The sequence below is a fragment of the Falco peregrinus genome, chromosome 1, assembly GCF_023634155.1.
Source record: "Falco peregrinus isolate bFalPer1 chromosome 1, bFalPer1.pri, whole genome shotgun sequence".
Taxonomy (NCBI): Eukaryota; Metazoa; Chordata; class Aves; order Falconiformes; family Falconidae; genus Falco; species Falco peregrinus.
This window is the reverse complement of record NC_073721.1, coordinates 35421199-35436106: the sequence shown is the minus strand read 5'-3', so window position 1 is coordinate 35436106 and position 14908 is coordinate 35421199. Positions and strand designations below refer to the sequence as shown.

Genomic DNA, 14908 nt, shown 5'->3' with positions numbered 1-14908 from the left:
GAGACACTTCCCCCCTCCAGTATGCTCTAAAATGGCTGAACAAGAAGTAACTTGTGCACAAGACCACATCAAAAAATGTTTCATTGGCCATAGAGAAATGTGCTGGACAGCTAGTGTGGCCAGACGTCTGTCTTCTCAGAACTTTGAATGTAGCATGTCAACCTGCAGCCCTTCTGCAAAGCTCTCCTGAAACCCAGTGTCTGTTGGAACTTCCAGATGTAAGCAGAGGTTACTAGCTAAAGCCTGGGACGGGCGTGCAGGAGCTGGTTTTGTTCTCTGGTCTGTCTCTGCTTGTTGGGTGACTTCAGACAGATCATTTTTCTGTCTCTTGCTTATTCAGCAACTGAAATAGTTCTCCTGATTTCCTCTGTAAACTTCTCAGTCTTAGGAAATTGCAAAATTGTATTGATTCATTGAGCCACCCTCGCTCATGAGGACTTGATTACGTGTATTGTCAAAGCATTATTATTTCCTGCAATAGCTCTTAAACAGTGACATGATATCCCTAAGGCACTCCTTTCTCCTGTTGTGTCTCTTTGGCTTTGACTGACCATTGTCTTCTCTCCTTTTTTTTTTCTCTTTTTTTTTCTTTAAAAAAAACCAAAAAACAACCAAAAACAACCAAACACCAAAAAACCAAAGCGTCACTTAGCACCTGAAGTTTTTCAAGAAATATTTGGCATGACGATACAGGAGTTTGACAAGTTACCTCTCTGGAGACGCAACGACATGAAGAAAAAAGCAAGACTCTTTTAATCTCCTTTAAACAAACCAACAAAAAATGATGCATAGTGTCATACAGTCCAAACTATTTGAAAGCAACTACTTATCCACCAAAAAGGGAAAATCACATAGTGGCACCTCTGTATGCAGCAACTGAACAAGATGAACATTTGCCTGCCTGAAACACAGGGAGAAAATATCTGGGCTCAGAAATAACACTGATAGGTTTCAGAGGTGTCACCCTGTTACATAAAATTATACAAGATAGGGAACTGCTCTGTTCTTCTCCCTCAATGATACTCCCTTTACTTCTCTCCACAATATGATGGACTTTATTGCTAGAGCCAGGAAGTGCCCTTAGGATGCCTTGTAGACTAAAGTAGTTGTAACCACTTCAAGAACTGGAAAAGAATATATATATATATATATAAAATATATATATATATATGTATGTGTGTTTGCGTGTGTGCGCACATGTATTTATATCTATCCATCTATCTCTGTGTGTGTATGTATGTGTATATATGTGTATATATGTGGAGAGAAAGGTAGATGCTCTGTAGTGAAGGAGAAGCCCTCTGTAAGTTATCTACGTGGTCACATTAAGTCTTTCACACAACTGTTTCTTAATTGGCACCCTTTTGAAACGTCATCTTCTTGGTGTGGTACAGTCTGCAAAGGTGGGCAGTCTGCTCACTCACAGTACATACCAGTTGAATTTGTGGGAAATGGACTCCTTGTACTTGTACATATTTGCTAGGATATAGGAAGTGGATTGCTGTGTCTGTTGTCAGTCTTCCCTCTTCTACACTTTCTGCTTGAATGAATAAGGCTGGAGCTTAACCAGTCCTTTGAATAATTTAGGATCACTTAAGTAATGGGAATGATGGAGAAGAGTCAGTTTTCTTGTCATTTAGTCCGGGAGATGGGTGGATGGGGGTGGGAGTGACAGAGTGAGAAAATGCTTCTCTAAGTGTGCCCTGGTTTGCACCCAGAGATTTCAGGACAGACTCCCTGCTAGTAATTACTAGTACAGCTCATCAGATTGCAGTGGAGTTGTAGGATTTTACATCAGCAGGGAATATGGTTCTCTGCAAGCTAACACATAGATTCATCCCTCTTGGGGAGGAATGTTTATGAATTAAAAGGTACCATCAAGGTGCCATGCTCTGCCAATAGAGGCTTTTTGATTAAATTGCGGTTGCTGTTGTCAGTATGGCACAGTGCATGGGGCCAAGCACTCTTTTTAGTTAATGTAGTTTTTCACTTGTGCTTGGAAAAGAGGGCACAGACTTTTTCTTTTTTCCTCTTTTGAAGTGTCAAAGCTCCAGCCTTGGTTATTTTTATTTCCCTTTGTGCCTGACTTGGTTTTTGAAGACAGAGTAATCATGCAAGACAGTTCCTGAGCTGCATTAAACTCCTTTACTGCTTTCAGTCTTCTTCCAATATGCTGCAGCTTAAAAAACTGCCTGTATGTACCTTAACTGCTTCTGAGCAAGTCCTATACAGAGGAGGACATGAGCACCAAAGTAATTGAATGAATGCATCGTGGCTGCAAGGTCAGCTTTTTCTCTTCCTTGGTGCTTAACCGCCAATGCATACTGCACTAATGAGCCCATCTCCTGATACGGGAGAGGGTTACATAGGTTCTGTGTCTGTTAAAGAATATCAAGGTTTCGGTTTTAATGCAGAAACTTTTGGCACTGGAGACATCAGAGCCTTTGTATTTTCTGTTATATGAGACATTGGTATTAAAATCTGGAAGTCAGGAAGGGGAAACAGTCCCATGTAGTTGTGAGATTCATTATCACCGTGTTGAGTTCTGCCTATCACCAAATGGCATTTCACCATGACCTGTGCAGGACAGCCCGAATCCTGCTTCTTCTTTGCTGGTTTAGGAAATCCTGTTGCAACAGATCACTGTGGTTCCTTTGATAAAATCTGAGTTGAAGATTCAGTATGTGAGAGACAGATACAAGGGGTCAGCACCTGCTCCGTGTCCCTAGAGCTAAAGTCTGGGGGACAAGCTGGAGAATATGCTGCCGTGTAGATCTGGCATCACAGTCCCCACTGGAAAGAAGTCCTCAGTGAACACTGTGACATGTGCAATTGTGAGCAAGCTCTCCTGGATATTACTGAGAGTGCAGCATGGATCAGTTCAACATGTTTTACTTCATTTTTTTAGAACAAGCATCTGAAAGGGGTTTGAGGAATGCTGAGAAGGAAATGGGAATGTTAGGGGCACTGACAGTTTGAGATGTGTTTTTGAGTGACTGCTGAAACCAAATCCATACGACAAAAGAATAGCAGTGTTTTACAGTCACAGGCTTTGTGAAGGCTGGAGTCTCAGAAACTTAGTGTTTGTCACCTGCAAGGTGTGGCTTAACTTTGAGATGGACATTTGAGGTTTAATGCATTTGAAGTATTAAAATTCTCTAAATTTTGCCAGCCCACATCCTACAGACAATACTGTGCTGCTGCCTTCCCAACACAGTAGGCATTGCAGGTCTTTTAGCCCAAGTCACCTTGATAATAAACCTTTTTGATCTGAAGACCTGCTGTCTCAAGGATATGAGCTGCCAGTCTGCATTTCTCTGTCCCCATCTCTAGATTACTATTGAACTTCTCACACAATATATGAATACTTTATCCAGTCATTTCAGAAACGACTAAGCCAGGTTGTTTTGCCTCCTCTCACAAAAAAAAAAAAAAAAAAAAAGTTTGTTTTTTTCTTTTTAAAAAAGAGCCCAGCCTCCTAGCCTGTGAAGAATGACAGGGTAATTTGTATCTGCCTCATCAGCTGAGAATTTTAAAGTGCAATTGCAGCTTGGGAAGGAATGAAGAGGAGCCAGCTTAGATGCTGCTGAAACAATAAATCTCTAACTGGATTTTTGGGCCACTGCTGGCTCATATCTCACTGCTGTGGAGTATAGTCGCTCAGCTCACAGCCCTCTTCACTAGACTAATTACTGCTTTATTTCTGATTGAGAACGTGAAGGGTTTTCTGAGCTGCAACTTCATGCCTGTAGTTAATTCCCCTTAACTATCGCAGCTATTTACATATAGACAGACCCCAAGATATTGCAACCACGCTGTAGCCAGCCACAGGGAGCGGAGGGGGTGGGGGTGTTTTCTGTAGTGGGCTGTTAGTTGTCACTGCAACATTTCTGTTTTTTCATCTGGTCTTCCCACCTAATAAAAACCGAAATGTACCTCCTGGGAGAATTTTCTTTGTAAGCAATGAATCATTTTCCTAGTATCAATTGAGTAGCGTTTTCTTGGGCACTTCTTTTTAATTTCCCTCTTCGGTATTCCCTTGAGACATGTCAGGAGTTGTTAAAGGTCCCTTCCAACCCAAACCATTCTGTGATTCTATTAATATGCTTTAAGTGCATGCTTGCATTCTTCTGTCTCCTGCAAAGCATTTGAGCTTCTGATAAAGTCCCATCAAACTCGGTACTGTCAACAGAATGTCATTGACAAAAGCACTGAAAACTGATTGCTTTTGTTTTATCTCCCCCTTTCTGCTTTAGGAGTGATGTAAGAGCAAGGACCTGTCGAAACATTACAGAGTAACCACACGTAATGTGCGAAATGGCATTATGTACACATGCAGGTTCTCAAACACAGGTGCACATGTAGCATGCATACTCCCCATTTGGAGTTGAGGTACTATGTGAGTAGTTAACATGGAATTTCCAAATAGTGCGTAGTGGTGAATACATAGTGGTCATTAAGTTACGAAGTTTGTCACTTCCATACATGCTTGTATCTGCAGGGCTCGTGGATACCTGTGGTGTACTGAGTGTGCAAAAGGTGAAAGGGTCAGTCTCTCAAATCAGGGAAGTGCCAGGCTGGCCACAAGTGATACCATAGAAAAGGCCTCCCTGGGTATATGTGAAGGTTTCCAGCACCCAGCCCTGGCAGTGCTTAGGTGGAAGGGGTAATACCCTGTGCAGTAGTCTTCATAGTAACGCGGAATCCAGAGATCTGATTACTGGGTTTGGTGACCTCTGCAGATACTGGTCTGATAACTTCCATATGAACAAGTAGAGAACTGTTTCCGTGTTACAGTGGGAACAGCTGGCCATGTCCTCTATACATGTGCCTTAACAGCATAAGGTTCAGCCTACTGTGAGTCAGAAGTTGAAACAGATATGTTGAAATAAGTATGTTGTTCATAGTCTCTGATGGTAGTAGAATTAAGCCAACTTGAAGAGCAGATCTGGAAATTACTAAACTGTCCACTATTTCTCAATGAAGCGATGTGATCTACTGTGGCCTCAGTTCAGGAAGCTGAACGTAGGTAGCATCTCAACTCTGCCAGTGTCCTATCCAAAACCTGCTAAACTTTCTGTACAACTGCAAGTCAGTTCTTGTGAAGTTTGCTCGCAGAATTTCTTCCTTTTTTTTTTTTTCTTTTTTCTTTCTTTTTTTTTTTTTCTTAATTACACCAATGTCATGCTGGTTTCATTTCAGACATTTTAGAGGCATCTCAGAGATATATTTGTTTTCATTTTGGTTAGTAGCCTTTCATGAAATATGGTTTGTGATGCTTTGTGGACGTAGCTGCACTGTGCTGCAAGAGGTTAGACTAGGGGAACAGGAAGTTTCTTAATAGCTGCATGTGGGAAAAGATAGCTCTGTGGCTCTAGCAGTGCTTTTACTTCTGTCAAGACAGATGTCATCTCTCCTTGCAAAGTCCAATAGCCCTAAGTCTGTGGGCCCAGCACTGAAGTGCTTGCTGCCCTTTCCCTGTTGCAATTTGGAAGTCCTTTCTCAGCCCTGTAGTTCAGATGTCTTGTTGTTCAGGGGAGGTCATTAGGAGTCACTTTTGTAAAAGTTTGTTATGCTGAAATCAGATACATTTTGAATTTGATACATTTGAAGTGAAATCCCTTTCCACCAGCCATGTTTTTCCTGGTCGGGTAAATCGATGGATGGAGAAGGATTACGTTCTGGGAAGAAGGAGAGCTGGCATAAGCTTGATTTCTCCAGGGTTTGCCAGTGTGGTGTTTAGCAGACCTAGAAGAAAACACGGGCATGAGCCTGTAGTACCTATTTCAAATTGGGTGGGAGAGTCAAGTTTGGAGTCCAGAGTCCATAGCTTACAAGCATCTACACTGAAATTAATGCTATAAAGTGTTAAAACAAGTGACAGAAAAATTAACCAATTTTTTTTTACCAAATGGTAAAAATATGAACATGCTCTAAACTCATCTTGAAATGACTTACCTTGGCTCATGCTGACTTAGGAGGAGATCTTGGCATATTTGGGCCATAGCCTCGTAGAGCAGGCTAAATGGAAACCAGCCTTTCCCCCACTCCATGATTCACTGCTTTCCTTCGGAAGGCATTTGTGGAGGAGGATGTCCACATCCTGGAAGTCACCTATGGCGGTGTGATATACCAGTCAGTGTGGAAACAAGTGCAGGAAACAAGAATATCAACTCATCTGTCCTAGTGTGAAATGCCACTCATCTTTCCATGCCAGAGACACGCTTAGGGCTGGACCCCACAGCTCCCTTCCCCATTCAATTAGCCCCAGGTCATGGCCCAGTTCATGCCCCACCAAACTTTTTGGCCCTGTCAAGACACCTGCTGGACTCCAGCATAGTCTTCAGGGCAGACCAGCAAGGGCTGGTCTTGACAGTATGTGTTATGGTTTTACCCCATTGCTATGTAATGAAGAGTTAGCGCGAGCTACTGAGCACTGTGATAGCAGTACAACGCGCCTTTCTCTTGGTGTAGAAACACCCCTGTCGCTGCGGGTTGCAGTGCTGCTCTGGCTGGTGAGTTTTGCCTTGTGATTTCTCCCACACACCTTTATGTGCTTAATAAAATAAGAAAAAAAAATCTATCGCAATGCAAAGATACAGAGTTTTTAATCAGACAATTCTGCTGGCAGGAGCTATGCGACGCCCGCATTTTGGCAGGGAAAGAATAAGAAGTATTAATTTTAATGTAAGCATCAGTGCAGGAAGTGAGAAGGTAATTGGCCATTAATGTTGTTTGCCTGTATGCAAAATAAATTATTTGTTGCCCAAAGGGCTTGTAACAAGGAAATAGATTTCTGCTAATGATTTGCTAAAAAATGCTTGTCTGTGTGAAGAGGTAATACTTCCACATGCATTGCAGTCTGTCTTTGGAGGCAAGAAGAGATGACGGAAGGCAAACAGTGACCTGTTTTGTCAGGATCACCGCAGTTAATACAAGTGTTTCTCCCAGGACTTGCAAAGCTGAGGTCCACAGGACCTTGCTCCGAGGCATTAGGAGATGAGGCATTTCAAGCAGCAGAAGCAGCGATGGGAATTCCAGCGGTGCCTTACCAGGCCGAGTCTCTAGCTCCCTTAGGCGCTTTGACAGGTCCCACTGGACACTTGCCTGGGCTTTTATGGCTAAACACTTTCAGAATGCACTTCCCCCCCCACACCCCCAGATGCAAAACCACTGATATCAGCGGAGCCTCTCACATCCGCACGCTTTGGAGCACGCTTTTTCTCGGCTGGCTAAACCAGGAGAGTCTCTGACCGCTGTGCACGCCCGCAGCAACAAGCTCTTTATGTCATTACCAGATCAGTCCTATCCAAGCAGTGCAGCTTGGTCATTGCTGACAACTCTTCCTGTAAGGGGGCCTTACAGCTGGGGGCTTTTTTTTAAGCTTTGGAAACTGATACTAATTTTTCAAAGGTATATGTTCCTTTAAATCAGTAGATTTTGGCAATAGGGTTTTTTTATTATTTTATTTTCCTCTTCTCCCTCCACATGTTACAAACCAGCGTTTCGGGGAGGTGTCCCTGTTTTTCCATTCATCTGTGAGACAGCTCTCTTTCTGAGTCTCTGTAAAAGTGAATCAATGTCTTGTCCATACAGTAAGTCTGCTTGTATGCATAATGAAAAGTTGAGCTGGATTGCTGTTCTGTACAATTAGTGTTTCCACTGTCATACCGCAAACAGCACATATTGCACCCCTGTGCCACTGTAATCTGCATCACTGTTGTACTCAAGTCAACGAATAAAGTTTGGAGCTTTATTCTTAATTGCTGGATTCATGTTGCCTCATTTATCTGGGGTTGATTTTTTTTCATTTTGCAGAGTTATATCGAAGTCCTCTTACAAAACAGGATGTGCTCTCAAAAAAGAGAGGGAGGTGAGATATGAACGAGCAGAGCGAGACAGATGACAGTTACACGGCTTCAGTGTATGGCAGAAGGTTTGAAAATGAACATGAGGCTTCCTGTAACTAACCCCTAGAAATAGATATTCGTACAAACCACATAGGAGTGTTAATTTTGTGTGGTTAATGTGTGGTTTAAAAGAACCCAAGATATCGGTGAGGTCGGCTAGGTCATGCTGTTGGTGGGTTCACAGGCTAAATGATTTCCTTTCTTTATCTGTACAAGTTCAGGTAAAATTTTAGTACCTGACTGGAAAAGATGTTTACATGTCTTAGTACTTAAAATTAGGTGTTGGCTTAATTACACAGAGTTTAAACTTGCCCGGCGTCAGTCTGGGTATAGTAAGTAGGGGAGGATGCCATTCAAAGAGATAGGGCTATAAAACACCTATGAATGTGCTGAACGCCCAGGTCTCCAGCAGACCATAATAGCAGCAGTATTAAGCACACTGCACCTCAGAGGAAGCCTCAGCAATCCCTGTCAGTACTTCAGAAGAAAGACATGTCAAGGGACTTCACTCATTATTGCATGTAGATATCCCCTGGAAAAGAAACCACTCATACAGCTCTCTAGAGGACCTGCCAAACATCATCACTGAATTAATTTGAGCCTCCTGCAGTTATGGGACCTGGAGCAACCAGAGCTGGAGCCTCATTAAGATTGGCCTCTGGGCTTGTTTGCTGAGGGGGAGGCGGGGTATGGTGGTGTTACTATTTGAAGTGAAGCCACTTGGGGATCAATCCTAAAAAAACCCTCAAAGCGGGTGGGAAAGAATCTTGCTTCAGGCCATTGATCATCTGAGCTGTAGCCCTCTGTTCAGGGGCAGGCACAATGCAGCACACATCCTGCACGGCGTCCTTGAGCCTACAGAAAACCCCGGCAGCATCAAAGTCTGTGCCCTACAGAACACGTTCTCCATCTTCTCTTCTACCCCTCAGCCCTCTCAGACTCATTCCTGCCCTTGCCCTGCCTTGATGCTCTACACAGGTTCCCTCTCACAGCAAAGGTAGAGGTTTCCCTGGGGTTTTACTTCAATGTGCTGAATATATTTGAGGACTGAGTCTCGGATGAGGTGGGGGCTCAGGTTCCTGCTTGGAGAGCAAGAGGTGGGGAATTCAACACCAGTGTGAAGTTGGCCTTTAGCAATCCACCCCATTCACATCCCAAGATATGCCTAGATTTTTGTTGTGTTGTATGTGTGCTGGAACTTGTACAAGAGAAATTGCTGTGGACAAATCCAGCAAAGCGACCTGGTGGCAGTTAGATGCTTCCTTTCTTTGGATGGCTTACCCCAGAGATTGGATTTCTGCTGTAGGTGGGGCAAAAATCAAAGCAAAATCAGAAAATCAGATTAATTTATTGCAACTGCTGGAAATATGAGTTGATGAAGGGCAGAAGCACCGCTTCAGTGGAGTATTTAAACACAGGTTTTTGCTGTCTGTATTACTGCAGCACGTAGCTGGAAGAGACCTAATCCTGAACCAGATGATTTGCAGGTACAAGGTGGAGATGACCATTGCTTTGAACGTTTAATGAGCAAATTTTCAACAGGCATGTAGGTCCATGGACTTCAGCAGATTGGCACATGTGTTCCAGTATCCCTCATTTCTCTGTTTCCTCCATGTTTAGAGACGTTTCCTGCCCAGCCACTTCGCAGCCCTCAGAGCGGTCAGACCTGGTATGAATGAGGCCATAACAACTCCTTCTCTCTGCTCTTCTTTTTAGCACCGGCACTGAGAAACTTGTGAGCAAACCTGGGCTGATAGCACACGGTGCTGTGCAGGTTACTGGTGGGTAGTGCTGGGCAAACATGAGTCAAGAGAAGAGTTAGGAAGACACAGGGATGTTTTTAAACGTCTGCCCTTTCATCTGAAAGGCAAACATAGAGTCTAAGAGAGACCTCTTCATAGAGTCTAAGTGAGACCTTTCTTCAAAAAAGTTCTGCACTGCTTATTTCCCCTTCCCCTGGACAACCAGACGCCAGGGAGATGTTTCCTCACTCTCTACGGGGCAGGACCCCAGTCACCACCCGCCAGCCTGCAGCCCCCAAGCACTTCCATGTTAGGTGCTCCCTGGGCACCTCCTGCTAGCCTCCCTGGACATCTCCACACAGTCAGGGAGCGAGGAAGATCAGTGCATGGGGTATCTGCTTGAAAACCCACTAGTGTAGGTCTATGATTTGGCCTTGGAAATTTTCTTGAAAGTTTCCTAGCCATAGAAAGCGAGGAAAAAACCCAACCCAAAGGCTCTCTTTTGAATTATCGGTTGAAAATCCACTGCCTGAGTCTCAGCTCAGCAACAGTTACTGTGTAGGGCCAGCCTAGGACCTGTCCTGCCACCCCAAGCTCTGGAGGTCCTAAGCAGCCATCCCCCAGCCGAGGATCTCTGACCCAGCAGTGTAATGGAGCAGTTGCTTCGTTGCAGCCTTCCCCAGCCCGAAGCAGTTGGGAATATCATCGCTGTGGATGCGCGTCTATGCATAGAGCAAATTCACAAGGGTCTGTTCCAGTCATCAGCCCCACGGTGTGACAGCGCCAGCCAGTCTAAGTGCATTTTTAATTTCCCTCCAGTTAAATGTACAAGCCTAGTGAAAATCCAAGGTTTTTTTGGTTTTATTTTTAATCGTTAGACCATTTTGCCCTGCTCCCCTCCTCCTCACGAATAATGTGAGGTTTATGACCCCTGAGTAATGACTGTGGAATGCACTGCATCCTACAGCCATCCCAAGGCATCTGGCAATGGGAATCTTCACAGCATGTCAAAAATACACAGATAATACCACTGTAAATAGCTTAGATCAAAACAAGTCAAATGTCAATGCTAATTTGCTGTCAAGTATATAGCTCGAGACCACTTCCTCCTGCAAAAAGAGAATCCCAGTTCCCAAGTGTGACTTGCTCCCCACCAAAAGCAGCTTGTTCTCCACCAAAAATCTCCCCAAACTCTGAATGAACAAGAGTGGGGGTTTTTTTCCCCCTTGCTGTTTTATTTATCTGTAGCTTTTGTGCCTGTCTGCTGCTGAGTCTGAGGCTGGGAAATGCAACTTCAGTTTTGCCTGCCATTTTTCTATTGTAAAAAAAAAGGACTCTTGGGAGAGATACTTACTGTTTTCTATGGCTCAGTCAGAGGGCGAGAGAGAAAAGTTGTTCCAGGATTTCCCATTACAAAGCATTTTTTCACATAGGCTCACTTTTATTTTTTAAGGACTGGGAGATTAAAGAGCCGGCAGGACTGGAGCAGGAAGTTTGCTGTACGTCCAAAGGTCAGGTGGGTCTCAGACAGCCACTGTTTCCAGCTCTCTTTTATATACACACTGCAGATTAAAATGTACATCCCGGACTGGATGTAGTCATGGTATGATGGGGGCCCAGCGGTTGGGGGGGGGGGGGAGGAAGAAAGGGGGAGCAGGAAAATGACACAGCACAGTCTCTCCTCAGGCTGGGATTTCAGAAGACAAAGCACTGGGTGGCTGTTCAGTGAGCTTAAGGTATTCCCACGCCCCCACAGCTTTTTCCTGCCATCGGATATGTCAGCATGACTGCTTGTGGCGTTGCTCTCAGTGACATTCGGGAACTGATCCTGCTTAAAAAAAGCATCTTTTACTTTTTATTTTGTCGCATAGAGTTGGGTCTGTTGGTTGTTGGTTTTTTTTTCCTTTTCAAATGGAGTCAGCTCCCTGCTTTGCTTTAAGCAGTGGCCTCACAAAGCAGTTGTGCTGGCATGAAAAATGGGGTGGGCACAAGTGGACAACAGGGTCTAAAGAAAGAGTTAGAGCAGAACACATCAGACTGCTAGGGATATTGCACACCTTGTGTCATGAAATCACTGTCTCAAGGCCATGGCAGAGAGGGCAGGTGCTGGCACTACCTTACTTCCTTCAATTCCAGCCATACCGTCGCATCTTCTATGGCTAAGTAGTCAGTCAAGAAAGGTATAATCGTTTCCAAGAACTTGAAGGTTCACACTGCTGGAGTCGGATGCTTTTGCAAAGTCAGGAGTGTTTCAGCTGTCACCCCAGAATGAAAGAGGGAAGACAAGGAGGTGGACTAAAACCCACCTTCATCGTGTATCCTCTGGAGGAGATGGCTGTTCTGCTGGAAGAGTAAGCCAGGTGCAGACTGGCCCTGCCTGGAGAGCCACCATACTGGCATGTTATCCTGTGTCACGACTGTTCCACTCACTCCAGGACTGTGCCCAGGTGCAAGGGGATGAAACATGGTATTTCATCCGATGCGGGTTTTTTTCCCCTTTAGGTATTCCTCATTGTCTTGTGTCTAGACAGCAGGTCAGGAGATGCAAGTTCAATGATTTCACCTTTCTGAACTTGGGCGAGTCACTGAAATTCTCTAGGCTTCAGGTTTCCCTCATACCCTTTGTGGTCTGTTTTTGCGAGAGATTGCCAACATGTCCCATGGATCAATCCAGTCTGCAAGGCAGGTTAAGCCCCATTAAGGCTTTTAATTGAACAATGCATCAGTGAGTGTGGGCAGAACCTTTTGCCTGCTTCTGCCACCTGCCTTGATAGACTGGTCAAGGAGGCACAATGCAGGCAGGGTCTGTGGGCCAGAGGGCTGAGGCTCACGCTGGATAGTTAACTGTAAAGAGCTCTGAAGATTTTGCATTGTCCTTGCATTATTGTCTCTGCAAGGAGTTCTGCTAAGCTAGAGACTCTCCATCCCTGCTCAGGCTGCAGGAGCGATGTCCTGAAGAAGGGCATTAGGGTGGTGGGTTGAGCCCTGGGAGACGTACAGCCTGTGCTAGGTGAGCCTTCAGGGCAGAAGGTGGGAGAGAGCCTCTGCCAGGCACGCTTGCCTTGGTGGATATTATAATGTCTTTGCTAAAAACTGTGGCAATATTGTTTGGACATAAGTCTGGAGAAGATGGTCTCTACAGAGTAAAGCCTTTCTTAGTGAAATTTCCAATCTTCATAGCTGGCAACAGTATGGCCAGCTGGGGCCAAGGGGCTGGATGTAAATTAGTAGAGCGTCCCTGGGCAACCCAATGAAGAAACATCAAAAAGCAAGTCAGGCGTGGCAGGAGCTGGAGGCTGACTGCTGCTGGGGATCTCCACACTTGGGAGTAGATCCATTTTCTGTTTCCCATTATTTGGGCTATCCCAGCTCCCACAGCGCCATGTATTGGAGAGAAGAGTTGATGGCAGAACCAACCCGTCTTCAGGACTAGCTCAGAAGGGCTGCCCGAAGGAAACAGTGCTCCTCCTTGGCTGATTCTTCCGGATTTAGGCTAGATATTGCAGAGAAAACAAAATGCAGCTGAGACCATTCAAGGAATTCATTGACAAATGTTTTAAGGTCTTTACGTGAATGTGTTTGCTGTGAAACGGGAGACAAGCTAATAATCGAAACAGGTTTTACAACGAACGAACTGCTGCTGAGAAATGGAAATGCCTACTTTACAGCCTTGATACTATGCTGGATGTTAAATGACTGCCAGGAGCAAACTGTGGTGTCTCAGTTGGCTCTTACCCTAATTATCGTTTACAGAGAAGCCCCAGCTAGATGGATGAGGACTGTAATATGAAGGACTTAAGTAAGATTTATTGATGTGACTACATGAATAATTCCCCTCGCAATGATGCATTTAAGAGCACAGATATTGTGGGAGGAGGAAAGCCAGTGTTTGATATTTTCAAACATTTGAAAGGGTGTGGTTTATTTTTATGGTTTTGGCTTTTGCTGTTCCCTCTACCTGCCCCCCTTCCGGGGGGGGGGGGAAAGAAAAAAAAAATAATTAATCCTCTTACTGGCCAGGTTTGTGAAACAATAGTAGGTAATTGAAAATAAACTTCTGCTGAGGCCAATAAATATTGGATCTACTAAATGGACTGCCATGGTGCTTAAGCAACCCTGAGCACACCAGCTTCAATGCTCCAACGTTGCTCCAAACTCTTGGCACTCAAGGTTTGGGTTTTTTCCATAACTAACTAATTGTTCAGCTTCCTGAAAAGTATGTTTGTGCTTTTTCTCCCTCAGGAGCGGTCCCAGCAGAGGACCCTCTGGAGAATTTTCCTGCGTTCTGCCAGTTCTGGCTACAATGGAGTTACCACCAGGGCAGGCAGATCACCCATCTGATCGGGGGGGAAAGCTAGCTGAAAAACTGACCCTGGGAGGAAAAAGCGAGAAGCTTTTAGTCGTGTCAGCAAACCCGTCAGCCACGACATGTAGCCAGCCTGCCGCCAGCGCTGACATAAGGGAAGGGGTGAGGGAAGGCATTACCATTCGGTGGCAACATGTTTTTAAATAACTTGCAAACACCTCGAGCAGTGCAAGTCTGTAAACATGTAAGCTGGTCACAGCTGTTGCTGTCCTGCCGGGCAGCCCTGGCCATTCCCAGTCCCGCTGAGGCTGGGGAGACCCTACGGAGGCGGTAGTGGATGAGTACCCTGAGCTACCACAGCTGCAGGCACTGTAAGGGCTCTGCCGGGTGCCCCATCCCCATGGTGACCACACCACTGAGCCACCCGAGTCTGCAAAGGAAATTGTAAACCATTCATTGAAGACTGGAGTCAGGAATGAGCCTTCAGGAAAACGTGTCCCCAGAGATGATCCCAAAGGATCTCTGCCAGTTGCTGGTGCCCCTGGTCTGCTTTCGCCACTGGAGCCACCTCCCTTAATGAGGGACATTCCTGCGATTCTCCATTCTCTGCAGACCCTGATCCCCTTACCTCGTCTTTCTTTCCTCAATCAAACTGTCAGTACAGAAAAACATGCCCATTACCGTGCTTGATCTTTTTGCCTGGCAGACTCCTAGCAGTCTGTGTCTGCTCCCACAGGTTTGGCCTTGCCCCACCACTGTTCCACCAAAGCAGAATTTAACCCCTCCACAGGTCCCAGAATTTGACGTACTCTTCTCCTCAAGGAGACACCCAGGAAAGTTCACCCAAAATTAACTAAACTAAATTTATTAATCACTGCCTGCCCTGGGTGTTTTCAGCCTGAATTAAAATGCCTTTAGTTAGATGAGCTCACTGTGGAATAAAGTAAACC

At 45.0% G+C, this 14908-nt stretch overlaps 1 protein-coding gene across 1 annotated transcript in view; it reads left to right on the top strand.

The window, feature by feature from the left end:
* ABLIM1 (actin binding LIM protein 1) overlaps window positions 1-7763 on the top strand; it is a 143586-nt gene extending 135823 nt beyond the window's left edge. The window contains exon 23 of the mRNA XM_027789243.2: window positions 643-7763. Coding sequence (XP_027645044.1) covers window positions 643-756 — 114 coding nt within the window. The 3' untranslated portion in view covers window positions 757-7763. The remainder of the gene's footprint in view (window positions 1-642) is intronic.
* The last annotated feature ends 7145 nt before the right edge of the window (window positions 7764-14908 follow it).